This window comes from Geospiza fortis, unplaced genomic scaffold (genome assembly GCF_000277835.1).
Source record: "Geospiza fortis unplaced genomic scaffold, GeoFor_1.0 scaffold53, whole genome shotgun sequence".
Classification (NCBI taxonomy): domain Eukaryota; kingdom Metazoa; phylum Chordata; class Aves; order Passeriformes; family Thraupidae; genus Geospiza; species Geospiza fortis.
The window spans coordinates 3,248,636-3,276,028 of record NW_005054305.1 but is presented as its reverse complement, the minus strand read 5'-3'; the positions used below and the strand labels follow the sequence as shown (position 1 = coordinate 3,276,028).

Genomic DNA, 27,393 nt, shown 5'->3' with positions numbered 1-27,393 from the left:
GTAGGGAAGTAAATGCATTTATTAATTTGTGTAGAGAGAACACTTCTGGTGAGCTTCACGATAGTGAAGTAGCCTTCTCTGATATTTCCTTGAACTTTATATGTTACAGAACAACGTATGGACAGCAAAATGGTGCATTCTGAGCCGATACATAGAGTGACTTGCTCAGTCAGATTCAAGTAATTGTAAAGAAGAGCAGTAAATTACATGTCTCAAACAGTAAAGCCCTTCCTAACAAGTACTGCAGCCTGTTCTGGCTTTTATATTGGCACACCTGTGATTCCTATTCCAGCTGAGGGCTCAGCTGCCTGTGCTTCATTTGAGAGACAGAGTGACCAGGGCACCTTGTCCCTGCTTTTGAAAGTCTTTAACTGAGGAGCTAGATGTCCCAAAGAGAGTGAAAGATGGGAGATAAAAAATATAGGGAACACCATTTCAGGTGAGATTGAGCTCTCCTAACTGTGAAACCACACCCACGCTTACAGAACAGAGATAGAAGGCCCAGGGAAGAGCCTCTACCTGTCTCCATTGGCTAGAGTGGAACCTGTGTCATCCTGCTGAGACTGGGCATGGAACTGTTTTATGGATATGGCCAGTGGCATTAGATTTCACCCTACAAATGAAGCTGTTCTGGGGACCTTCTGTGGAAGTGTTGCACAGGTGCACTTTATTCTCTTTCCCAGTATTTTGACTGAGAGAGGAAGTGATTTCCCTGGCTTCACCTCACCTAGAGGATTGCAGTTTAGTAGCTTAAATGCTTTTGTACAAGAAACAAGAAAACTAAATGACCAGTTCATGAGTAACATCAGGAAATTGTACTTTACATTTAAAATATGCCTTTAATATTTCCTTCTCATGTTTTTGTTCTTCATATGGTGGTCTGCCTTTCTGAGCCATGATTTCTGACTTTTCTACACGAGAAGCAAAATCAGAAGCAGATTGTGCCCATTCCTCTCTGGAATGTAAAACAATCCTAATAGCTCCCTTCATCCAACTCATAAAGATATAGTTTTTTCTAGAAGTATTTTATTAGTATGACTTATTTGAGAAGATTTTGTTGTCCATTAAAACTTCTCACACTTAAACTTGTGGAATAATCATAAACAAAATGCTTAATGATGGGGAAGTTGAGATAAATTAGTGGGTTTGGTTGATATCAAAGCTCCAAATGTATTTTCTTGACTGCTAAATGACCATAATAATCCATTTACTTTTTGTATTAACATTAATAAGCATTGCAAAACTCTTCCTAAGAGCAAGATGCAGGAGGTTTGGTGGTCCATTCTGTGCAGCATGCTGAATGGTCAAGAACAAGATGAGCAAAATTGATGCTGTGTGTGATAAGACTTATCTGACTCCTAACCTATAACAATTGGTTCAAGAAAATGTTTGTGCAACTCAGAGGTAGCTATAGGACATTTTAATGACATTTTTATCATATACTTTATCCTGAATTCTTGCAATTTTCATTTAAAAATATATTTTCTTGCAGTTCCTATTGTAGTATCAGTGTTTCCACTTTGAACATTCAACCCTGATTTGGTCTGGGGCTGTTTTGCAGTTGCAAGCTGTATGCTTATTGCATTCAGAGGAAAAAATAGAGCAAAGAGTAAAAGACATATAATTTAGTGATTTTTTCAATAAATACAGGAAACTGTGTGCAACGAATGCCTAGTTTTTATGAACTGGAACCTTAAATCATAAATAAAATGTTAATTTGTAGACATGTGTAGTTGTGAAGCAGATGGAAAAATAGAAATGTGCCGGAAAAAGTAGGTATTTGCAGAAGCTAATGAAGTTAATTGGTCTCATTTGGCTACACTATTTTCCCAAACTCCCCAAAGACTGGGCTTTTTAATTCTTTAATTAAAAATGAGTAAGGTATGCTAATATTATAACCTTTACTTTTTTTCCAGCTTTCTATATACATACTTCTTATTAATAGAACCACCCTTAGCAGTTCAGTATTAGCAAGCACATTAGTAATCTGGAAGTTCTAAGGAGGGTGCCAATATTTTGAAACAATAATTAAAAAATTAGCAATCCATGAGTTAATATATGCTTTAAAACCTTAATTATTATTTCCTTTTCCTGTTTCTACATGATTACATAGAAAGGATCTGTTTTTCTCCAATTTAGAGAATGTAAATTAAAGTACACAGAACAGTTTTGGCCGTGGAAGATTTTAATTTTAAATAGAAATATTTAAACCAATTTTGATTAACAGAGTTACAGGCTAAGTCTGCAGCAAAATACTGGGAAATGGCAATGTCACTGAATTAATACATAACTACGTGAGTTCCCCATAACTCTTCTTTTCTTTCTTGATGGGAGGGAAATATTGGAAAATACACATTCTCCTTGCTAATGGACATTGAAGAGAAGCAGCTCAGTCCCTGTCCTGTATGATGGGGTGTGGGGTGCAGTGAGCATCCACCACGGCAGCCCAGGCGCTGCTGGCTGAGGGATTTGCCTGGCCCTCCCTTCCATATGAAGTCTTCTGTCTCTGGATGATTGAGTTTGAGCAACTACTTATGGTCTCAAAGGATTTGGATAATGTTACACTGTAGGGTTGGAAATCTCTTTGAATACTGGGTTGCAAAGGGACAAAGACGTAGTTTCAATGCATTTATTAGGCCCTGGCTGTAGAGGGGAGGAACAATAAACCATCTTTTTTTTAAGTTAAGAGATCTTGGAACAGGCCGCTCCAATAAATCCTGGGTTTAAAAAGTGAGGTACATGCTGCAGTGCTGAAGTTGTTTATTCATCTGGAGTGTATTAGGCGCTTGATTAACAAGAAGACATCTGCAATTTTACATAAGAAACAGAGCGGGCAGTTTGGCAGTTGCAAATGGAAATGGGGAGAGAAGAGCCAAACCTATACAAAGTCATCTACTCCTCATTGCCACTGATATTGATAATAATCATCACTACAGTGATAGATAGATAGATAGATAGATAGATAGATAGATAGATAGATAGATAGATAGATAAAATGCTTTAATCTGAAGGGCTCAGCAACCGTTTTTACAAGAACTACACGTCTTTAAGAACTAGGAGCTTTTCAGACAGCTCTATAAAATGGAAAGTCATCTTTGTATACCTAATCTGATCTCACAGGTCTCACACTGACATCTGACAGAAGGAACATATTTGACATCGAATTTACACTGACACAAGACTGATGTAGACTAGTTCCTGATGTTACCTTACATCTCTCCAAAATCTGTGAGCAAAATCATCAGTAGAAAAGTAGCAAGCCTGCCAGAGACACTTTTATAGGAACAATCTTGCATCTTAAATTTAAGAATGCTTTTAAAAACATCCAACAAGTAAATAGGGCAAAAACTGTGTAAAACTCTGCAAAATAAACTATTGCCTAACACATCCAATGAGTGTGATGACTGAGAGCCTCAGTGAAACCCAGTAAGATTTTGAGAGGTTTTTGGTTTTGTTTTTGGGTTTTTTATAATGGTGCCCTTAACTATGCAAGTCTATAATTTGGTAGAGAAAATAGAACTGTGTTCAGCAGAATTTCAGACAAATCAGTTCTCAGTTAGAAATTGATTGGGAGGGCCAAAAAATAAAGCATTAGTATTTATTTCAAGAAGTCACATGCATTGTTAATAATCCATAAAAGGGCAAATTCTGAACAACTGACCACCTCACTCCAAAGAAAATGTTGATAATATGACTCAGATGGTACATCAGCACTTTTTGCGGTAGAAAATGACAAATTAGTTCTTGCCAAAGAACTCTTGATTAGGAGTACAACAGTATAGGAAATTTTCAATATTTAGTGTTGAAAACTTGACCAAAACAATCTGATCCTCTTGGCACTGTGAGCTTAGTCAAAGTGTAGGGCAATGGTGAAAAGATGAGAGGAACTAGAGACACATCTGAAAGTTTTCCAGAGTTGGCTATAAAGCAGGACTTCATAAAGTGGAGAGTACATAGGAATCATTCTGATCCTTTTGCGAGCCATCTATCTGCCTTTCATGACTCCATAAATGTTTGTAGCAACTCTTAATAAGGAAATGTAGGATTAGCAGAAAAATGCATGCTGGTTAGCCTTCAAGGCAGTTACATCTGGAAGTGGGGAGCCATGCCACATGATCAAGCAGCTCTTTACAGACCATATGCAAGTACTTCTGGTGCCTGTGACAAGGCCATTAAATGCAATTTAAGGAGTTAAGGTGTAGGAGTTATCTACACCTGAATGCACTGAGACTTGATGTTCTACTATGTAATGGACCACTGTGCATCTCATTTTAGCTGAACCTTGAGAGAGGCAAAGTGTGGCCATCAGTGTCATCAAAAATGTTGTTTTCACATCTGTATTATTTCCTTTATCATCCTGCTGGGCCAGCTGAGGGTTGTGCCGCAGTGGTACCCTGAGAGGTACATCCAGCCAGGCTCACAGGGACAGAACTAGGAGCAGAGCGCTCCCTGGGAGAAGCACACACGTTTGGAACACAGGCTGTGGCTCAGTCAACCTTGCAGGCTTTTCTGGAAGAGTGACTTCAGAAATATCAGTTTGTTTATTTTTTATCAGGAATTAGTTAAAGTTGTAATGTGCATCTTAGGGTCTTTGTGGAGGAAGGAAAAGCTTTCTTTTTGGATATACCTTTTTTTATTTTTATGTATGCATAAAATTACATGTACACATTATTTTTATATATATGTTAGCTTTCCATATAGTCACTTCTGAATGCATTTTGTATATCCAAGTTAAAGTAATTGTACTTGGTTAAAATGGTTTAGAGCTAATTGTTTTCAAATGAAATCACAGTGTGATTTTGCTGAAAGTACTTGTCTGTGGGAAGTTAAAGAAATCCTACAAAGGCTTTTTTTAATGTAACTTACTGAAGAGCAAGAACTGTCATGGTAGCATATAAATGGGGCAGATGGAAATATCCCCTCGAGGCTATGGGACTTGAGTTAATAAACCTTGAAAAGTTACCATAATTTTCACTTTGTATTTTCCTCATGAACCCAAGTAATATAGCTCATTCGTTTTGAATATTACCACTAGACTCCCAGGCAATAAGTCTGATTTTCTTAAACCCTACTTCTAACCAGATCCAGACCAAAGCTAAAATGCTTGTCCCATTAAAAGTTAATAGCAAAAATTCCACTGGCTTCAGCAGGGCCAGGATTTTATTCTGAGACTTTGGGTTTTAGTATATTTGTTAATGTAAGTTAAATTAAACAGCATAGTGTTCAAAAGGTTGGCCAGTTATTTTTCTGCTAATCCTTCTCTGTATCTGTTGGATGCATTTGCTAATAATTCCTTGATATAAATATCTTGCTAGAAGTTTCCTCAGTGTGTTCAGTACATCATGCCTGCAACACAGAGAATATTAGCTTTTTTGTAATTAAATGCATGGGGAAAGGGATGAATGTTGTTGAGCTTATGAAAATGGTCACTTAGGGTTAAAATCTTAATGCAAAATGAATAGGAGCTCATGATAAAGCTAAGTCAGGGTCACATATTCTCTCACATAAGAGAATCTCAGGTGATACAAACTGCCTCTTCAGAGGAATGCAGGTTTTAGTTTGTGAAAGAAGTCAGCAAATTAGAATATTTCAGAGCCAGTAATTTGTATCAAATAGCAACAGAAATCTAGAAGTTTTTTGTGGAAATAAAATGGTCCAATATGGGGGTGATGAACCTGGGCTAAATTAGCAGACTTTAGAGCCAAGGAACAAAAGCCAAGTAATTATGTAGAAAATTTGGGGAGAATTAAGCCTTTCTTCAGCCATCCCACCCTCTAAGCAGCAGAGAGAATGTTGTACCAGTGCATTCTAAAATCCCAGCTCAAGGCTGAATAAAATGAAGAAAACAGATCCTGCCGTAATAAAAACACATGTAAAATTCCTGGAAATGTTTCCTGTTACAGGCTGCCTGGTTAGTATAGGCTGCCTGCACATTGGTACAAAGTCAGCAATTGTCTGATGTTGTTCATATTTCTTTTTGCCAGGAAGATGAAGATCAGACCGGAAGGTTATCGGTCTCCTTTGCAGTCATGTTAGGATCAGAAGGAATAAAAAAACTAATTGTCTTGATTGCATTTCAGATTGTTTTGATTGGGATTATGCCCATGAGATAAAAAGCCACAAAACAGGCTTTTTTTTAATACCACAGTAAAAGCTAGAGAAGAGATTTTGCTTTGGAGTTGATACAGAGTAGTCCAAATAATGTCTTGCAAGCCAGATCCAGTCCACAGCATGATTCTTCCCAGATTACCAATTTTTTGAAGTGACCCTGTGTTGGGACTGTAGCTCGGCAGGAACAGCTGTTACTGGCTCCTCCGGATGGTCAGGATGCTCTTAGTGTACCCTTCACTCCCCAGCTCTTCTCTCCTCAAGCTGCCACTGTGTCCATGTTGTGGGTGAGGGCTCCTGTCCCATGACTGCAGACCCTGTCATGTATCCAAGGAGCTGACCCAAAACTGGCATCTGCCCAAGAGCAATTAAATGATTGGACCAAACGGGTAATACCTTATTCCAAGATGAGTATTTGCTTTTTTTCACAAGGCAGTCTTCCATTGCATCTCTCTCTTTTTTTTTCCCCCTGTCTTTATGTGGGATGTGAGTTATCAGGGGAGTTAGAGGTTGCAGTTCCATTAGCTGGCTGGAGACATTGCAATATGTGATATTTTCATTTGGTCTGCTCTGAGCTGTTCTTGCTTACAGGAGGTCTGCGGTATATTTGCAGGCACGTAACATATGCCTCTAGTAGACACGTTTCAGAGGAGTGAAACTGGTGGTAGCACAATGTCCACAAGGCTGTGGAAAATGGGGGGGAAACACTTAGACCATATGCCTTGAGGCTGCCTTCTTAATGGGCTTGAAATAAAGAAGCAGGAAGTGTTCTGGTGTTCTGGGATGCAGAGAGACACATTTTCAGGTTAGTACAAGATACATGTTGGGAGTATTATTGACCAGCGTTGTTCATTCCCCAGCAAGAAGGGCCCTTATTCTACGTCCTAGTGATGAATTTCCAGCTTATTTGAACAGTTTGCTTATTTATCTTGGACAAAGACTATACTGCAATCATCTGGGCTAGACTACTGTAATGTGCTCCTAATTGTTCCCCTTGAAATGGATCCGGAGCCTCTTTGGGGTGGATATATTAAAAAATACACGCCTGTCCTGTAGCTGTTCAAATGTTAATCCCCTGGTTCTTGGGCAGCAGCCTTGTGCTCCATGTCCCTGTCTGGCAGTTGCTCGCGGTTGGACATGGCTTTCTCTCCCCGGGCTGAGTCAGACACAGGCCGAAGGCAAGGCTTTCTTGTCCTCCGTTGTGGAACTCCCTGCCAGAGCCCCTTGCTGGCTGCCTTTAAGGCAAGCTGCAAGCCCTGTTTATTTCAGTTGGCCTATCCATGACTGTTTTATGGGCTCCCTACCTTTGTTTTTGCATCTGCTACCCTTTTGTTTTTCTCTTTCCTATAACTAGTCAGGAATTGAATCTTTTGGGGCTGGCAGGTCCCTTTTGAATTCTGTGTGTATAGCATATTGTAACATGCTATTAGATTTTGCTTTCTACTTTTACTGTTTTGCATTTGGCTCTTTATGCTACTTGGCTTGCAATTGGTGCTTTAGAAAAGATCAAATAAATATATCATTGTGTCAAGTCTTATTTTGTATGAGGGTTAAATCCAGTATCCAAATATAGAAGAATGTGTTTATGGGGAAACTTAGTACTGAGAGAATTAGAGAGAAAGCTCCAATTAGAAAGCAAGCTGATTCTATGCCATTTGCTATGCCATGTTTTCTTTAAGAGAAAACTTCCACTGTAATTAGCAAGAAAGTGCAGCCTACCGGCCAGTGCATTACCTAACACAGAGCCTGCTATTTAGTCTTAGGAATAGCTTGTGCTTTTATATGCTCCTGTGGAGGCTGACGATACTGTGAAGTCCAGTATCAGCAAAACAGGAGTCTAAACACAAGCAGAGTCAGGAAATCTTGTACAATAGATGATAAATAGTGATTTGGTTCATTGGCCGCTTCAGGAGGAAGCATGTAAATGTAATCGTGGAACACAATGGTCTGTGCTTCAAATTTAAGCACTAGAATTAAAGTGTCTGTTTTCCATCCTGGACAAATGATTTAGCTGTTACATACATAGCCCAGCCCATGTACACGATGTTTTTATTTATGTTATGTGGGCTGCCAGGGGGATCAGCAGAAGTTCAGGTCTTTGTTTTAGAAACTGCATAGGACTCAGCAAAAAGAAGTGTTTTACCTCACATTGAGATAAGTCTGATAACATCAACCAGGAGAATGAAACAAACAACCAGGAGGAAGAGGAAATAGCAGCCAAGTGCTGTACAAAAAGCAAGGGTCTTAGTTCAAATATTGTCATCTGAAAATGGTTTATGGGCACTAAAACAGAGGAGTGAACCCAGGGGTAAGGTCATGCCACTTTGCTGAGCTTTGGGAATCCAGGAAGTTACATATCATCCATCTAAGGAAGTTCCACTTGTAAAATACTATCAAAGCCCAAGTTGTTTAGGGCAGCTTGGTCCTGCAAAACATTACAATTATTAATCACTTGACTAATCCACATTAATCAGTACAGCCTAGTAGCAAAATTATTAATCAGCTTGCTGAACTGAGCAATGTTGCTAAGAAATGAGCCTACTTGGAATTTTAAAATTTATGAAAGAGTAAGATGACTGGAAAAGATGCAAAATCTCCACAAAATCAACTTTATCTCTCATGTTACTGTTTCCATTCCATTTACCACCAAGACCAAAAACCTTGATGTAAGTTGGTATTCAGAAAGTAAAGTATTCCTTCTGTATATATGTGAAAACTGAGTCTCCTTCCCAAACATAAACACAGAGAGAAAAATAAAGATAAAAAAAGATGTGCGAGAGGGGAAAATAAGTATTTGTTTCTTAATTGTGAGGAGGATGGTTGTTAGGCTTTTAAGAACAGAACATGTAAATGAGTACAGAAACAGCATACAACAACCCATCCAGAAATTTGAATGTGATCAAAACACGTAAGATACATTGGAAGATGTGTAAGAGTCTTTTCAAGAAGCCTCAGGGGATTCAAAAGAATAATCTGGTGTATATAGCACAGCCATCTCACTTGAAGCAAGGAAAAATAAGGCAAAGGGTAGTAAACAAAGTTTGACACGTATATTTCAGCACTGGAAGTAATAAATAATGGTTGTTGGTGGGAGCTGAGTGCTTTACTGACAAGAACAAGATGGCAGTAACTAACTTGTCCCAGATGAAGAACAAAATCTATTTTCTGTAGATGGATGACTGATTAAAAATGTCTGAACATCAACAATTATAAAACGGGGAGAAGGATCTTGGCTGTTAATGCTATTTCTACTACTTCAAAGCATGTATTTTCCTTACATTTCCTTCAAGGAGTCACACAATCCTCTACTGTCTTCAGACACTTGTGCCTTCTGTGGCACTTCGGGCTGCAAATGTTCTGAACCAGAGGAAATGGAAGCAGTAGTTCTGTTGAGGAAAGGCCACTGCTTTCCAGAGCAGGTTGATGACACAGGCTATTGAGTCCTTATAGAGAATTGTTTGTCTTCTGGTTTTAGATGGCTTTAATTCCTCCAAATTACTCCTTGAATAATAGGAAAAAGGGCAATTTGAATTTCAGTGACAGATTGGACATAACAGGTTGCAACTATTAGGTCTAATTTTACCATACTGAGAAATAAAATTGCCTAAACATAAACATCGATCACTGATGCAGTAAATTAATTTGTACAGAAAAAGTAGTTTAACTGCAGTGCACATTAAACATAGAAAATTTTCAAAATTACAGCTCTCTGAATTAATTTGTACACTTGTTTACTTGTTAAAAGCAAAGCGTAACTTTTTTGATTTTTTTTTTCTTTCTCTTTGTGAATTTGAATTGTGAAAAGCACGGACAATCACTGACTGCTTTTTTTTCTCTTTTCCCTATTTCTGGTCAGGTTAATAGACATATTAAAGACCTATTTTAAATGTTTCATTCTAGCAAGTAAATTCAGCATTTCAATAGGTTTGAATTATGCTTTGTTAAGAACTGGTGATGTCATATAATTAAAAAATTTACGATTTGGTTCAGCAACCAGTTTACATTCAAATGTGTCCTCAGGCTTATTTAAACTGTTGAAGTCTTCCAACTGTTTCACAAAAAATGTCATCTGTGTCTTCTTCCTTCTACTCCCAAAAAATCTGTACATACTACTTCCCCACATTTTAATATGGTATCTAGAGACTTAACATAGATACTAGCCAACTTTTCTTCATTATGGCAGTTGCTATTTTTAATATGCTTATTGTTTTATAAAATGGAAAAGAACATGCCCTTCTTGAAACTATGGCTGTAACATTACTGATCATACGCAGTTTCAAGTGCATATGTAAGCTGGATAAAGGTTGCCTAAGTCACAGTGGAACAGGATCTGCCAGTGTGGGTTATTTTGATGGTATCTGGTGTCTACTGTTTTCAAGGACAGTAGTTCGATTCAAACACAATTCTGATAAGTGGCAGGTTTTCATGTCTTTAATGCCCTGACAAGGGCATCACTCTCAAGAGAGGGAGGTGAAACCATTTGGATGAGAATTTCTTCCCCTCTCCTTTGTGCTGACTCACCAAGATAATGGACAATTAATAGTGAACCTTCTCTGCAGGGAAAGTCTAGGGTTATCACTAATAAAAAGTGCTCATGAAATGTTTGGACATAAAAAGGGGGAAGAAAAAATAAACATAAAAATGTGTGAAGCAGGACCAGCACAAGGCTGGTCGAATTTTTTTGTTTTTCACCTGAAATTATGGCGAATGATTTTTCAGTAGCAGCAGCTTTTAAGCTGGCTCATTTCTTGTGAACTGTGAAAAAAAAGGACAAGAGGAATGTTGCTTTTTTTTTTTTTTTAAGGAGAAAGCAGCATTATATATATTTTTAGAGACACCAGTTAGTAGGGCTGACTGCTCTTAGTTACCAATCACATCATACTGTAAAATTTTCCCTGGTAGGATAAGAAGGAGCAGTCTAAATAAATTGCTCTTCACCTTATCTCCTCATCCAAGAGCAGGTTTGCAGGATTCTCTTCAGGTTTACTTTCATCCTCATTGCTTACATTTTGACTATATGTGGGATTAGTTTCCTTTCCTGAAGAGTGCACACTTCCCCTTGCTCATGGGGAAGGCTCACAAATGGTGAGTCCATGCAGACCTTAGTTTTTGCTTCACTGGGCAATCCTAGCAACTCTCAGATGCTCCCATAACAGCCTGCTGCCCCCGAGGTCACCTGGAGAAGGAGTTGCTGGAGGTCAGCAGTGCGCTGCTCACATTCACAAGCCAACAGGCAGACTGCCCTGGGGATTAGTGCTGTGGCTGTACCTGTGCTCCCGCTTTGGCGAGCGATGATGTGATTGTGCACCTCTGTTGTCCAAGTAAACACAGAAAAGATGTACAGTGTTTCCTGGAGTTAGACAAACCAAAGATTAGTCTAAACTGAGAGTGGAACAGGTTAACTGATCTTTCTCTACCCTAAGCTTTCATTTGTCCCTCGAAGCACTGAGCTGTCAATAGAATGTGCAGACTGATAAGTATAGGTTCTCCTCAGCCTGAAGAGATCTGTCTGATAAGATGGCCTTAAAAAAGAGAGAGAGAGAAAGTACGTTAACTGCTTTGACTGCAAAATACCCCCTGGTAGCCAGAGATAAGACACCTTGAGCTGCTCAGAAGACCTTAGACAGGATGTAAATGAAGCCAAAAAAAAAAAAAAAAAGAATAATTTCTAATCCAGCGCTATTCTGCTCTGCCCTTATTTCCAGCCCTGACAGCAAAAGGCTTAATTTACTGTATTTCACACCAGGCTTCCATTCTACACTGAGGAAGCTACAAAGGGTTGTTTAAGATATGGGCTTTAACAAAGTGGAGATCTCTTTATTTTTGGAGAGGCCTCTATTTCAGACACTTCATCATGCATTTAGCAGGCTTTGGTGAATGGAAATTATAGAGAAGAGAAGGAAAATTCTGCCTTTTACAAAGAATTACGCCTTCTCATTTTTATAATTTAATCACTCAAATAAACCTGTATTAACATGAGAGGACTGAGTGAAGCATATACATACTTCAAATGCAACTTTTACCATGCAAAATTCCACATAGAGGGACTGATATTCTGCAAGATAAGCAGACAGTAGGTGTGACAGTTTACATGTGACATCTTCATAACACAATTTGGTCTTCTGAGCACTGTGGACTGGGAAATTTGTTAGGTTTCCCTTACAGGCTAGGCCACCTGGATATTAATGGAAGCCATGCACACCTGCCAACCTGTGCCTGTCCCATGGCACAGACATCCACATGTGTTCCCATTCATGCAAACCTGGGGAAAATGAGAGTCAGGAAGAAAGGACTGTCTTACACAGCATTTTGACTGCACTGAAAATGTTCCCAAAACACATTACCCCCAGTACAACTATGCTGCATTAGAGTTGATGTAAGCATTTGTCTGCCATCCTGTTAAAAAAAGCAAGGTTACCTTTGCCCCAGGACATCTTTTTTAACAGCTGTGCAGCACATCTGCACTAACAGTCAGATCTAAAACAAGAGACCCTAAAATGGGATATTGATGGACTATAAGAAGCTAAATAGAGTTGGTTATCCAAAACTTACCTTCCTGGGTTTACCCCACTTTGGTAGGCACCTCTTCTTTTCATGACAATTTCTCAGGTTGCAGTGGTTTGGTAGTTTGTGCAAACCATCCTAGTGTGAGCATCTGGGTACTTGCTGCCTTTGATCAGCCTACTGCATGGAGAGTGGGATACTAAGCCCAGTCAAAGTGTTGGGCACTTTCAGCAGAAAATGCTGTGTTCCTGTCTTCCCCACCTAGGGGCCAAGTAGGTAAAGTATTACATGGCATGAGGCCTTGATTCAGTTCTCTGAGTATCCTGAGGGGATTCAAAGCCACATTTCCTGCCTCTGAGCAGAGGGTCTTAAGTTGTCCCAAGGTCCCTTCTCCTGGAAGCTGGGCTGAAGGAAGAGTATCCTATTCATAGAACTGGTAGGAGCACATTTGAGAAGGAACTTGTTACCCTGTGGAGAAGTATGCTCACTTAGTCTAGGGGTTCTTGCAATCTGGAACTCATGCTTAAGTTTATTTTTGTTTTTATCCAGTGCCTCTTTAATGTATAAAGAGCCCAGTACTCCCCTGTCTCAGCTGAGTGCCCAAGCTGCGAGGCTGCAGACCTTTTCCTGGTTTCCCCCCAGGGCCCCATGAATCCTGCCTTCTTTGCTTCTTGGGCTCCTGGAGACACCTAGGTCCCTTTGCAGATCTAGGTCCAGGAGTTTTCACCTGTGTAAATAAGACCTCCACCACATTTCTGTCATTCTAAGAAATAAGCAGTTCTGTGTTTATTTACTGTATTTAATTCTAGCACACTGTAAAATAACACTGATGTGTTTTTGAAAGCGTTAACTGCCTACACTGCTTTCACTTGATCTTAATTTCCTTTTACTTTCCATTTCCTTGAAAAGATTTTTAGATATCTTTGCCTGGGTCTCTTTCAGATGCAATTATTGACTCCCTTCTTTCTCCCTACCCTGTATTTCTTTCTTTTGCTTCTCCACACATTGCCTTGCTTCTTTTCTCTGTCCTAGTTTAGCCCCCTCCTAACTGTCTTGCTGTTGCTCTTCTGATCTAAAGGCAATGAGGCAAAGAATTGGGGCAGTTGAAATGCAGGCACAAGTGGGACAGACAGGCATAAGTGATAAAAAATGGGGGACTTTCATGATTAAACTCTAGATTAACTGAAAGAAGGGAGATACTCAAATCAGGACCCAAGGTGATGCTTGTCATCTCAGGGGATTATGCTTGCAAATCCCACCCAGAGGCTCCATCTTTTGTCTGAGCCTCCAGCTAGGGACTTTTTTGACAGCCTGCCCTTCTTCCTGCAGGGTGCTGCAGCTGTGTGGGAATGGGGACTTAGAGGGCAGCTGTGAAGCGAGGTCTCTTTCAGCTCTTAGGGCCTGATCTTCTGGACCATATGATTTTGGGAAGGAAAGAGAAATAATGACATTTCTCTGACTTAAGGCACGCTGCTTATGTTGTGACCCAGGAAAGAAAGAAACTGTCAACTTGTTTTAATACTTACTTATTTTAAAAGTTTGACTGGGACTGCATTACAGGGACTGCTGTCTCTGAGGCTTTAAAAAGGAGCTGCAGCGTGGGGGAAGATTGGAGGCAGAGGCTTTTGGTCCTATTCATGTTGTTGCCTGGGGGAGAACACAACCCAGTGAAAACAGACGGCAGAGGGAAATACTGGGGTCCAGTGAAGAACCCTGAACTGTTATCCCTTAGTCATTTGCTGTTCTTAATAAGCAGAACAAATACTGTTATCGGCACAACAAATTATAATAATTATTCTCCAGCAAAAAAACCTGATTGACTGAATCACTACTTTTAGTACACGAGGTTGTTAATATACAGGTTCTTAGGAGATCACTATTATGTGCAAGTTTGCTGGAGTATCTGAATGGGCTCTTGCTCTGCCATTATCTTGATTTTAAATGCAATTATTCTCAGGGTGTTTTTTTCTGACCCTAGTTTCAGATGGAACAAGCCTGGTGGTCTCTGACTCATACTGTACAAACAAACAAAAACAAAGACTAAAAAAAATAGTAACTTAACAGGGGAAGAAATACACTGTAAATGTGTTTGTCACATTTAAGCAGTGGACAAATGAGCTAATTTGAATCGCTTAGTGCTTGTACAGTCACAACTAAACAACCCCTGTAAATTAATTGTGTGACATGAGATTCCCAATTATGTAAAACAGTATAATAAGCTGTGAGAATGGTGACTGTCATTAGTTATATGTACAGGAGTGTGGAAAATTACTTATGCTTTCTCTTTGTCTATAGAGGCACAAAATGCCAGTTTCCTCAAACAAGCAGAAGGGTAGCTCTGTTTTCTTCTAGTTGCAAATTGAGTTTTGTGTATGATTTGAAAGGTGGAGCAGAATATGAACTGCTTACATTTTCTTTAATTTGGCTGCAGAACATGGAATTCATTGGGCTCCGTCTGTTCAAATGAACTTTAAGCAACAATCAAGGAAAACATTTATGCTCCTCTTTACATATGTAATGGTAATATGTCTTCTGAAGAAGACATAATGGAGCTGGAGCCTTAGGTTACCTTAGGAGAGCAATACAGGAATGTTAACTACTTATGTAGGCATTAAAGGCATTTTATAAAAGCAAGCAGGTTTTTTCTGTGAGGTATTAAAGTGACTTATTTGTTGTTTCTAGGAGCTGCCTTTCCTCTGGTTATGAAATTTAAAATGGGGAAACCTCCCTACCAGCTGTCTCAGTTCTTTTAGTCAGGAACCCCTGTATGTTTCTCCCCCAGTAATCTAACTGTTAATGCATTTAATTGGTGCTCCCAAAGCAGTTTTGAAATATTGATAGATTTTAAAAAACATCTGTAAATTATAAATAATTTTTAAAGTTCACATTTCTCTTTTGAATGCCCATTACAGAGTATTAGTTTTCAAGCCATTTAATAAGTTATGAGGCAAATGAGTGAGTTTAATGTGGGGTCACTGATGTGAAAAAAATGTGATGATTATATTAAAGTTTCAGCTTTTCCAAAACTATGTACATTTCTATTGAAAGTAAACAGAGAATGTTATGTAATAATGTATATTTTATTTAAAATGAATTAAAGACTAGTCCTACCTTCTGCTTTTATTAAAAACTTCAAAACTATAGCTTTTTTCAGTGACATGTATGTTAGGCCATCATTGAAGCCATGTTAATCCTTAAACACTGTCCTTTGATCTTCTAGTTGTTTAGATCTATTCAGCACACAGCGCAATATTGTTTTATTTCAGCAATATCTTCATTTGCTATTTATTCACACCTGCATATTCCCCTAAGATTCCTTATCTCATTTTCAGGGTAGCCCTGCAGACAATTAGTGGTGGTAATAATATAAAATGTGGCCAGCACTAAAACCTGAAATGGCCATTACAACTAAACTATATGATATATAATAACCACTCCACTCAATTACCTGCACAAAAATGCAAGGATTTAAAACTGTGGAGCCTTATCATACATCCAGTTAACTGACCTACCTACCTGCTATTTAGTCCTTCCTTTCTTACAAATCATGTTCTACCTTGTGGCATGCTGTCTGGTAAATTAGCAGTGCTGTACATTTGTATGAATTTTTCATCCTTTCCAATACCTGTGTATAAGCACATATAAGTCTCTGCAGTGGCATATGAACAGGTCTTTGACTGGTGGTAGGACAATAAATAATAGCTACATAACAACCCAATGCATAAATGCATACATGTGCATTCACAATCTATGTGCCTGTGGCAGTATGGAGTACACAGGTTTATGTGCTGCTGCCTGGTGTACTTGATTTTTGATTTTTAGTATCTATTATCATCCTATGTAACTCATTATTTTTTACTTGTGAAAGAAACCTTGCTGTTTAGTACTTTGGATGGGTTCCTGGGGGATAGTTGTGTCACCAGTCTGTCATTATTGTTATGGGAGAAAAGCAGTGAGACCATATCAGCAGGACCCAAGCTGGGGGGTGTCTGTCCATCTCAACTGCTGGGCTTTTTCTTTGGTTGAATCCAGCAGTTTAAGCATTTTGCCGGCTCTGTGTTTCAGGGGAGAAAGAATTACTCTTGCAGGAATGGCTCAGACTGGGGAGATGCAGGTTCTGTTTCCTCCTTCACACAGATTACATTTGTAACCTGAGGCAAAGCATTCCAGCTTGTCTGTGCCCGTTACTTGAGCAGCAAAATGGGGAAAATGGAAAACTGCTGCTTACAGGATATTGAAAATATTAATTTGTTCATATGTGTAAACTCTGTTCTGTCAGAGGGGCCCCAATGTATTATGGCACATAAAGGTTAGCTGACATTTGCTTTAGGAATGTGGCCATTTGTCTAGTGGCAGCAAAAGCATGTTTAAATCATACAGAAAAATAAGCCATGATAAAGCAAGTGCCCTGAAGTCTACTCTGGCAAAAGCATGTGTATGCCATAGACCTTCCTGGTGACTCAGTAACATCTTTCTGAAGCAGTCCTGTTAATTCAGCCAGCAGCACTAGGGATAAGATCACTTTTAAGACCTCGCGTCTGCTGGGGTTGGCACATGAGTGGCTGGCTGCTAACTCCACAGAGGTGCTTTTGTGCTCTTGTGCTTCCCCCTTCCTCCCCCCCTTTCATGGGATAACTCCTCCTGGTATTGCTTCACTTTTCTGTTGGTGAGCACTTTCCCCATCAATACTACTGAACAGGTGTTACTCTGCTGCTAACTGAGTTTCCAGCTGTCCTCCTCCAACACAGACAAGGCAAAATTTGTTGTTTTGTCCTATTAGACAGCCTAGAGAATTATCAAGCCTGAGATGGAGGTCTTCCTTGCAGGATACGATAGTTTTGTTGCCAGAAGATGGTCAGGAAGGCCTGGCTGGCTAACAAAGACAGTCCTTCAGCTGCTGGGTGTAGTTCCAGTTTTGCATCCCCTTTGGCAGCAGCACAGAGACTGCTGCAGTGTGGCCAGCCAGCAGAATTAGGAAATAAGGACCTCTTTTATTTACTCAGGCTGCTGAATCATGGGCAGTCCTGTCTGCTTGGAGAAAAGTCAGGCAGCTCTGCTTTCCACTGGAAGTCTCAGGAGTGCTTGGTACTTTCATCTCAGAGTGTTCACACACTTGTTTTAATGTGCTTTATGGAAATGGTGAAACTCAGCAAGTACAGTTGGTGTAGAAAACATCTGCACTAACTATTCACACACATTTGCATCTTTAAATAGACTTTTAGGCCTTGTAGCTGATTTTCAGTGAAGTTTTTGGTTGTGAGTGCTAAAGCTTTCTTAGAGTCAGTGAGTGTGAAGTGACTGGTTCCAAAAATTAAAAATTTACATGGACATGTTAAGTGCATCACACTGAAACTCAGAATACTTGCCATAACACAAAAAAGGCATTTACAGTGAGTAGCACTTAGTGAGTGCTGAAGGAAAAAAAGGTCGATACAGAAAATATATTTTAAAACTCCATAAACACTCTGTCAAGTACCTGGAGCCCCATTCTGCCCTCAGATAGATGTGTACCACTCCTGGGAACTTGTATGTGTTCATCTGAATTTGGTCCAGAGTATTTTAAAACAGGTTGTTATAACATTAAAGATCAGATTTGTAATGTTGACATATAGCTCAGTGTGTAGGTGTCTGCAGATTTATATACAGGCAGCTATGTGCAGAGTAGCAGCAAACTGCATTTTCTATGAGTGATGGGTGAAAAGGGGTTTGAAGCCCTTTACCCTGACAGCAGGTCAAACTTTACCCCCTGTGCAGAGCTGGCTCTGTAGTGAGATCTGCTGTAAAGCTGGAGTGGAGCCTGCATCCCAAGCATCTGGCTCTCTGAGGAGACCTTAAGTTCAGCTCCTCCATCACAGTTTTGAGGGCCAAGGCCTGCTCACCCTGTGTCTGTGCACGTGAAGTAGCCTCAGTGCAGAGCAGCAAGTCACACTTTGCTGCCATTCTGAGGGAGATGCTCTTAGTGGTTGCGCCTTAACTTTATGGGGCAGCATCCTTGTGGGGTGTGGTGGGGGGATGGCAGGACAAGCATTGCCATCACTCAAGTCCTGCTGTAGCAGTAATTACCCTTAGTCCAGTAGTTACCCTGGTTGCTGTCCCCAGTTCCATTCCTACCCAGCCCCTGAGCTCAACTGGCACATTAGTCCATTGCACACAATGTTCCTAGTGTTCAGGTTGGAGTCTGCACAGCAAAAGTTACTGCAGTGAAACATTTTCCTTGTTGCAGAAGGATGGTTTCAAAAGCCTTTCTGTGGGTCACTGAAAGCTGATGGGCTTGGCCTTTGGAGCCCTTTGTGTGAGGACAGCCCAGAGTCCCTCCTTCCAGAGCATGTGGTCAGCCACCAGTACCCCTTCCACACAGGCTGTCCCCTGCCTTCCCATGCCAGAGGGTGGGGGGAGTCAGGAAAGCATGTTGGTGACATTGTTAGGCTTGTACTCAGGAAAATCCTGTTGTCCTCCGTCTTGGGAATTCCCCCTGCCTTGCTGGTTCTTCTGTAGCTCTGAGAGATTGAAAGATTTTCACTTCTCAAGTTAAAAGGACACAAATCTGACTTGTAAGTGGCTTGCTTTTCTCCCTTTTGCACAAAGGGAATTGCTCTGTAGAATTAGTATGGGCTCTGATTAAAAAATGCAACGGCAAAGTGGCACACATTTCCATTTGCAGACTGGAAAGCAAGAACTGTCTCTGTGCTATGGTCACATTCTTCCCTGTCAGCTTTCCTTACCCTTGTAAAAAGGCTGAGGAGAATCCCAGGCAAACAAGAAGAATTGGGTGGGGGAAAGGGGCTGCCATTGGTCACATTCCACGCTTGATCCTGACCCTGCTGCCAGCCCGACATCCTGCTGGGATCCACGAGCCGGGGGGAATGGTTGTATAATAGGTAAAACCGGGCAGGCAGTGGCCACAAAAAGGAAGTGATTTACTGCTATGTCAGTGATGGTACACTATTTATAACACTTACTATATAGTCCTCTAAACATTTATACAATAATATATCATTTCTCCATAGGATATACATTTTAATTCTAAATTTGGTTATGAAATATGTTGCCTAGGCAGTCACAGACTATTTTTCTTCACTCGGTTGCTTGACATAAAGTCCTGTTTATCTGCCATCAGTGGGTGTATGTCAGAAATATATTGGATTTTTAAAGAACAAAAGGTTTTCCCATTTAAAAGACCTAGCTGGAAAGATGCATTTAATATAAAATTTAGAACTGAAGAAAACGTTAACATATTTTTCTGTAAATGCTTGTTCCACTGTTTTGATAATTTCCAGTTTTAGAGTCAAATCCAGCAATTTGAAAGGGCAGTACACAGATTTACATTAAAAGTCTCCTGTGAATATTGCAGTCATTAATGCAACATCTTAAAAACTCACCTGACTGGTTTTATTTAGTATGTATGACAATGAGGAACTTTGCACATTGGGAAGCATTTTAGCAGATGACACTAATTTTGCTGGAAGGGAGGATTTTTGTGTTTTCTTCTTTTTGATAAACAAACAGCATTGTTTTTGATTCAAAAACATGGCACTCAGGCCAGGGGTTGATTTTGTTATTTGAATACATACCAGTAGTGCAGATTTGTATGTAGGTAATTACAGATGTGTAGCGTGTGTGTGTATATGCAAAAGGTGTGTTTAATTTGTAAAACCGTCTTCTCCAAGATGTAAACAAGAGGCTAAAAACCCATGCAGTTTCCAAGTTATCCTGAAAAGCATTGTGTCAATGGGCAGGCATCCAGCAATGGTGTTTGGTTGTTTTCTCAGAGTTAGATGGTTGCCATCTGGCATTGATAGTGAGATGGCATTGTCATCAGTTTCTAGATGCAGGAAAGGAATGCATCCTCATCTGTTTCCTGTGGATAAGCAAGAGGTTGATAATCTGGTAAAATCTCTTTACCTTAAAGTAAGCAGGCTTGGAATTTGTTTATATAATATAGGCTGGTTCTAACTTTTGTGGTGTTGTAGTAAATTTCTGGAGAGAAGGCTGAAGTTGTTAGGAAACTTTCGACTTTGCAAGAATACCTTTAGAAATATATTTTTCAAGGGGTTTATTGTATCTTTTTTCTGTAGTGTTACTGTAGTCAGTTTTATTTTAAAAGAAAAAAAACCCTCAAGCATTGCCCCTGGAAAGGAATGGAAGAATTATTTGATGTAGAGTGATCTTTCAAACATTCTTTTAATATTTTTAAAGAAGTTTTAGGTTAATATAAGTATGATCATTGAAGTATAGTTATCTACATTTAAAATAAAAGGTGCAAAAATTGTACAGCACATCTCTTGAAAAAAATATTTACAACTTTCCCTGTTTAGAGATGAGGTAATACCATAGATAACTAGTCCGTTTATTATCTGGCCAGCATTTCTGCTTTGTCTTTTCCTGGTAACTCATAAATCTTTCAGCTTTTACCATAAATGTTTATCATTTTTCCTGTTTCCAGTTTTTTACAAGTTGCTTTGTCTGTGATCACCTTACAGTACAGGTTCTGCTGTACTGAGGAAGTTCAGCTGGCTGAGGCCTTTGCAAAAAAGGAAGAAATGGTGGGCAACCTCTTGAACTTAAAAAAAAAATGTTGTTCATGGCTGACCCTTGTGACACTTTCCCATTTTCCTTGATCCTGGTTGTTGGTTTGTTAGATTGTTTTGAACATTTAATGATCCAGCTGCCAGCTTTTAGTAATTGAATTGTATCATTATTGGAGAAATCTGGTTGCACTTTATTAGAGAAAACATCATTGTTATATTGTTGTCCTGTTCCTCCCTTGTAATCTTTCCTAATATTGTTTAGAATAACACCCAAGTCTGTCTCAGAAATAGCCTTTAAAAGATTCCTGTGTTCAGAATCAGTTTCAAAGGAAAAAAATACCACAAATTTGTGGCAAAGCAGTGCAAATCTTTTCAGTAAATATTGGGCATGTGGGTTGACTGTGTTCATTCTAAAGCATTTCTGTAATATTTTCTCCTTTCCTTTGACTCTTCAGATGCTCACATAATATGCAAATAATTTTACAATGGATACAAAAGAAACATTAAATATATTAAAATCTGCATTTTAATAAAATTGTCAATGTATAATGCATATCCTGCAACTGAGAAAGAATGATAAAAAAGCAATAAAAAGTTAATATAGGCACAGAACTATTTAATAACTTCTAATGTTTTACAGTATGATAAAAATTAATGTGGTCTTGAAACTGTTGATATCAGTGTAAGAAATGTGCTAGACTGAGTTTAGTGTTTTAGCTATTTAGGAGTAGCAGTCCTGCGTTATTTGTATGCATTTCCTAGCTCCTTTTTACTCTTGGGATTAAGCTTGTGGGCGTGTTTCTTTCTCATTTCAGACGGAGTGGATGTTGAGGATGACCCCTCTTGCTCATGGCCAGCATCATCACCTTCTAGCAAGGATCAGACTTCCCCGAGCCATGGAGAAGGCTGTGATTTTGGAGAAGAGGAAGGAGGCCCAGGTTTGCCCTATCCGTGCCAGTTCTGTGACAAGTCGTTCAGCCGCCTCAGCTACTTAAAGCACCACGAGCAGAGTCACAGTGACAAGCTCCCTTTCAAATGCACGTATTGCAGCCGCCTCTTCAAACACAAACGGAGCAGGGACCGCCACATAAAGCTTCACACGGGCGACAAGAAGTATCACTGCAGTGAGTGCGATGCGGCGTTCTCTAGGAGCGATCATCTTAAAATTCACTTAAAGACTCATACGTCCAACAAGCCATATAAGTGTGCCATTTGTAGGCGTGGGTTCCTGTCCTCTAGCTCACTGCATGGACACATGCAAGTTCACGAGAGGAACAAAGATGGCTCCCAGTCCGCTTCCCGGATGGAGGACTGGAAAATGAAAGACACTCAGAAATGCAGTCAGTGCGAAGAAGGCTTTGATTTTCCTGAAGATCTTCAGAAGCACATTGCAGAATGTCACCCCGAGTGTTCCCCTAATGAAGACCGATCTGCTCTTCAGTGTGTTTATTGTCATGAACTCTTTGTAGAGGAAACGTCCCTAGTAAATCACATGGAGCAGGCTCATAATGGTGAGAAGAAGAATTCATGCAGCATTTGCTCTGAGAGCTTTCACACTGTGGAGGAGCTGTACAGCCACATGGACAGTCACCAGCAGCCAGAGTCGTGCAACCACAGCAACAGCCCATCTTTGGTAACTGTGGGGTACACATCAGTCTCTAGCACTACCCCAGATTCAAATCTCTCAGTGGATAGCTCAACAATGGTGGAAACGGCTCCTCCTATACCAAAAGGTCGTGGAAGGAAGCGGGCAGCTCAGCAAGTGCCAGATATCACTGGTCCTTCAAGTAAGCAGGCAAAAGTTACTTATAGCTGCATTTATTGCAACAAACAGTTGTTTTCCAGCCTTGCAGTTTTGCAGATACACCTGAAAACTATGCATTTAGATAAACCCGAACAAGCCCATATCTGTCAGTATTGTTTGGAGGTATTGCCATCTCTCTACAATCTGAATGAACATCTTAAGCAAGTCCATGAAGCTCCAGACCCAGCACTGATTGTTTCTACCATGCCTGCCATGGTCTACCAGTGCAACTTCTGCTCTGAAGTGTTCAATGACCTCAACACCCTTCAGGAACACATCCGATGTTCTCATGGATTTGCCAACCCTGCTGCTAAGGACAGTAATGCATTCTTTTGTCCCCATTGCTACATGGGATTTCTTACAGATTCTTCCCTGGAAGAGCATATTAGACAAGTCCATTGTGATCTTAGCAGTTCCCGTTTTGGTTCTCCTGTGCTCGGAACCCCAAAAGATCCAGTGGTGGAAGTGTATTCTTGTTCTTACTGTACCAATTCTCCAATATTTAATAGTGTTCTTAAACTGAACAAGCATATCAAGGAGAACCATAAGAACATTCCTTTGGCGCTGAATTACATCCACAATGGGAAAAAGTCCAGAGCCATGAGCCCATTATCTCCTGTAGCCATTGAGCAGACCTCTTTAAAGATGATGCAGGCAGTTGGAGGTGCTCCTCCTCGTCCTGCCGGGGAATATATTTGTAATCAGTGTGGTGCTAAGTATACTTCCTTGGATGGTTTTCAGACTCATTTGAAAACACACCTTGACACTGTCCTGCCTAAACTGACCTGCCCTCAGTGCAACAAGGAATTTCCAAATCAGGAGTCACTGCTGAAGCATGTTACCATTCATTTCATGATCACCTCAACCTACTACATCTGTGAAAGCTGTGACAAGCAGTTTACTTCTGTGGATGACTTGCAGAAACACCTACTAGACATGCATACATTCGTGTTCTTCCGCTGCACCTTGTGCCAAGAGGTTTTTGACTCCAAAGTCTCCATTCAGCTGCACTTGGCTGTGAAGCACAGCAATGAGAAGAAGGTATACAGATGTACATCTTGCAACTGGGATTTCCGCAACGAGACTGACCTACAGCTTCATGTGAAGCACAACCACCTGGAGAACCAAGGCAAAGTACACAAGTGCATCTTCTGTGGTGAATCCTTTGGTACGGAAGTGGAGCTGCAGTGTCACATCACTACGCACAGCAAGAAGTACAACTGCAAGTTCTGCAGCAAGGCTTTCCATGCTATCATCTTGCTGGAAAAGCACTTGAGGGAAAAACATTGTGTTTTTGAAACGAAAACTCCAAACTGTGGAACAAATGGGGCATCTGAGCAAGTTCAGAAAGAGGAAGTGGAACTCCAGACCTTGTTGACAAATAGCCAGGAGTCCCATAACAGCCACGATGGCAGTGAAGAAGATGTGGACACATCTGAGCCTATGTATGGCTGTGACATTTGTGGTGCAGCTTACACCATGGAGACTCTTCTGCAGAATCACCAGCTGCGAGACCACAACATTCGACCTGGAGAAAGCGCCATAGTGAAGAAAAAGGCTGAGCTCATTAAAGGGAATTACAAGTGTAATGTGTGTTCTCGAACATTCTTCTCTGAAAATGGGCTTCGAGAGCACATGCAGACACACTTGGGACCAGTGAAACACTATATGTGCCCAATCTGTGGCGAGCGGTTTCCGTCTCTTCTGACTCTTACTGAACATAAGGTCACACATAGTAAGAGCTTGGACACCGGAAACTGCAGGATTTGCAAGATGCCCCTCCAGAGTGAGGAGGAATTTTTAGAGCATTGCCAAATGCACCCTGACCTGAGGAACTCCTTGACGGGGTTCCGCTGTGTGGTGTGCATGCAGACAGTGACCTCCACGCTGGAACTGAAAATCCATGGCACGTTCCATATGCAGAAAACTGGAAATGGTTCTGCTGTGCAGTCCACGGGACGTGCACAGCATCTCCAGAAACTGTACAAGTGTGCGTCTTGCCTGAAGGAATTCCGTTCGAAACAGGATTTAGTGAAACTTGACATCAACGGTCTGCCATATGGTCTGTGTGCTAGCTGTGTTAATCTCAGTAAAAGTGGTAGTCCGAGTGTCAACATCCCTTCAAGCAGTAACAGACAAGGCATGGGCCAAAATGAGAACTTGAGTTCCATTGAGAACAAAAGCAAGGCAGGGGGATTGAAGACTCGCTGTTCTAGTTGCAATGTAAAGTTTGAATCAGAAACTGAACTCCAAAACCATATTCAGTCAATCCACAGAGAGCTTGTTCCAGACAGCAACAGTACACAGCTGAAAACACCACAAGTATCTCCAATGCCTAGAATCAGCCCCTCCCAAACTGAAGAGGTAACCCTTTTTTCTTTGCTCTTGACGCCCTCCATACTTTTGGAAAAAATCTCCCTTTTTTCAAGCTGTCTTGTCACTTGTCATGAAATGCTTAGGCTGATCCATGTTACATTTCCATCCACAGCCATTAGCTAGTAATTACCTGCTGCTTGATATGCCTTACATCTTGGATTGAATTTTGTGGAATAGGACTTATTCCAGTCTCCCTAGGATATTGTCTTCTGTATCACTGAGGAGACCTATCTTCATGCCAGCACAACTGAGATCTGGAATCTTATCCTAGCTCCCATACGCATTGGAATCCCCAGCTAGGAGTTGTGCTTACGGCAGAGAGCATTAATGACAGAGGAGTAGACAAAGTGAGCCAAAATGCTAGCATAAGGGGTTGATTTTTTAGAAAATATTTGTGAGCAACAAATTGAGGGTATTTTTGTTAATTGTGTTGTAGACTTTCATTTCCCTTTCTTCTAGCATATTTTGATTAAGTAGAAGTGCAATGCTAGCCTAAGGTAAATTGGGAAATCAGTCCTTTGGATGCAATTTCTTTGGTTTTTTCTTTCCATTCCTGATGAAGAACACTGAAACACCTAGTGCCTAATGATTGAAATTCTGTCATGCAGCATAACTTAGAAAGTACATATCAAATTCTTGAAAGATGTAATCTGCTTCCTCAGTCACCAGTGACCAAGTAATGACATCTGTATGTGGGGAGGTAAGGGGGTTGTGTACTGAGGGAAGGGAAGTTTTATCTTCAGAAATGTTACCATTAGAATGACTTAGAGGTAATATTTAAGCATGGTATCTTTCATCTTATAATTCAGGAAGTCTAAAAACACAGCACAAGCAAATTTTAAGAAATAACATCTTTTGTTTCAAGAAAGCTTTTAGCCTATAATGATACAAACATGGTGCAACCATGTTGTGAATTGCTGTGAATGTGTACAGATACCCTGTGGCTAGGGAGCTGCTGCTCCTCCATCACCTTCCTCACTCCCTGTTTGTGAGCCCATCTGTTGGGAAAGACATCTCTCAGCATGTTGTCCACCAGTGTTGTGCAAACTGGAGGGCAGGAGGGAGGCAGAGAGGGAAGAATAAGGATACACCAGCATATGTGGACCAAGAGGTATTGATGGAGCTTCTGAGAACATAGATGAAGATAGGCTGGGAGAAGGACACTGAGGTGGCACAGAACCTAGAGTGCCATGAAGAGAGAATTGGAGCTGAGAGTTCAGGATGAAGTACCAGGCAGGCTGCATCTCCCTGGGAAAGGCCCTGTGCTTTCATAACTTTATCCTCAGTTTGCTCAATGGTGGTAGGGGATACCTGAGGATGGGGTGTGGTGTGGAATTTATGGAAGGCTGTAAGACTGAGAACCTGAGGTCTAAGGAAAAGCATCTTTTTAAAGAAGAGGGAAGAGGAATGGCTCTCATTAGCTGTGTTTTAGGCCACTGATGATCTCACTGCTGCTGAGTTGGAACAACAGGATTACCAGCTGCATGTTTTTGATAGGTTCAGAGTCATCCTGGTTTCTGTTTCTGTCATCTTGCATCGAGTGACTACATTAAATCCCTCTTCCCAGTCATGTTGGAAGCCAATTCCTGCTACCTCAAGCACAATCAGAATCATGTGTTAAGTCAGTTACCATGCTAAGATGCTACCAATTTGTCTTTCTCTTGCTTGTAAACTAGACAAAAAGAGATTTGAGAGTCTTTTGTGGTGATATAAGATCAGTTACCTTCAGTATCATTAGTGAATCTTCCTGTACTTGGATCAGGTATAATCCGAGTTCTTAGTTATACTGCTAATTGGCATCATGTTTCTCTTCTTAATCCTTTTGATTTTTATATAAAAGTGTATCTAAGATGAAAAAGCTTTTTAAACTGCACATTTGTGAATAGCATTTGTCTCCTTCAAATCACCATTTACCCCCCACCTCCATTCTGAGGATGTAAATTGAATTTTCAGTGTCTATGGTTCTGGTGTCCACATAGTAATGTAGACTTTCAGATTTTTTTCTCATGGGAAGAAAAAGCTATCAAATTCCTGATAGAGCATTAGGAGTTCTGGAAACCATAAATGCACGTT

General features: G+C 40.3%; 1 protein-coding gene across 8 annotated transcripts in view; it reads left to right on the top strand.

The window, feature by feature from the left end:
• ZNF521 (zinc finger protein 521) overlaps positions 1-27,393 on the top strand; it is a 230,337-nt gene that overhangs the window by 70,920 nt on the left and 132,024 nt on the right. For all 8 annotated transcript variants that reach the window (XM_031066627.1, XM_031066626.1, XM_031066625.1 and 5 more), the window contains one exon: positions 21,956-25,308. In XM_031066627.1, coding sequence (XP_030922487.1) covers positions 22,396-25,308 — 2,913 coding nt within the window. In that variant the 5' untranslated portion in view covers positions 21,956-22,395. The remainder of the gene's footprint in view (positions 1-21,955; positions 25,309-27,393) is intronic.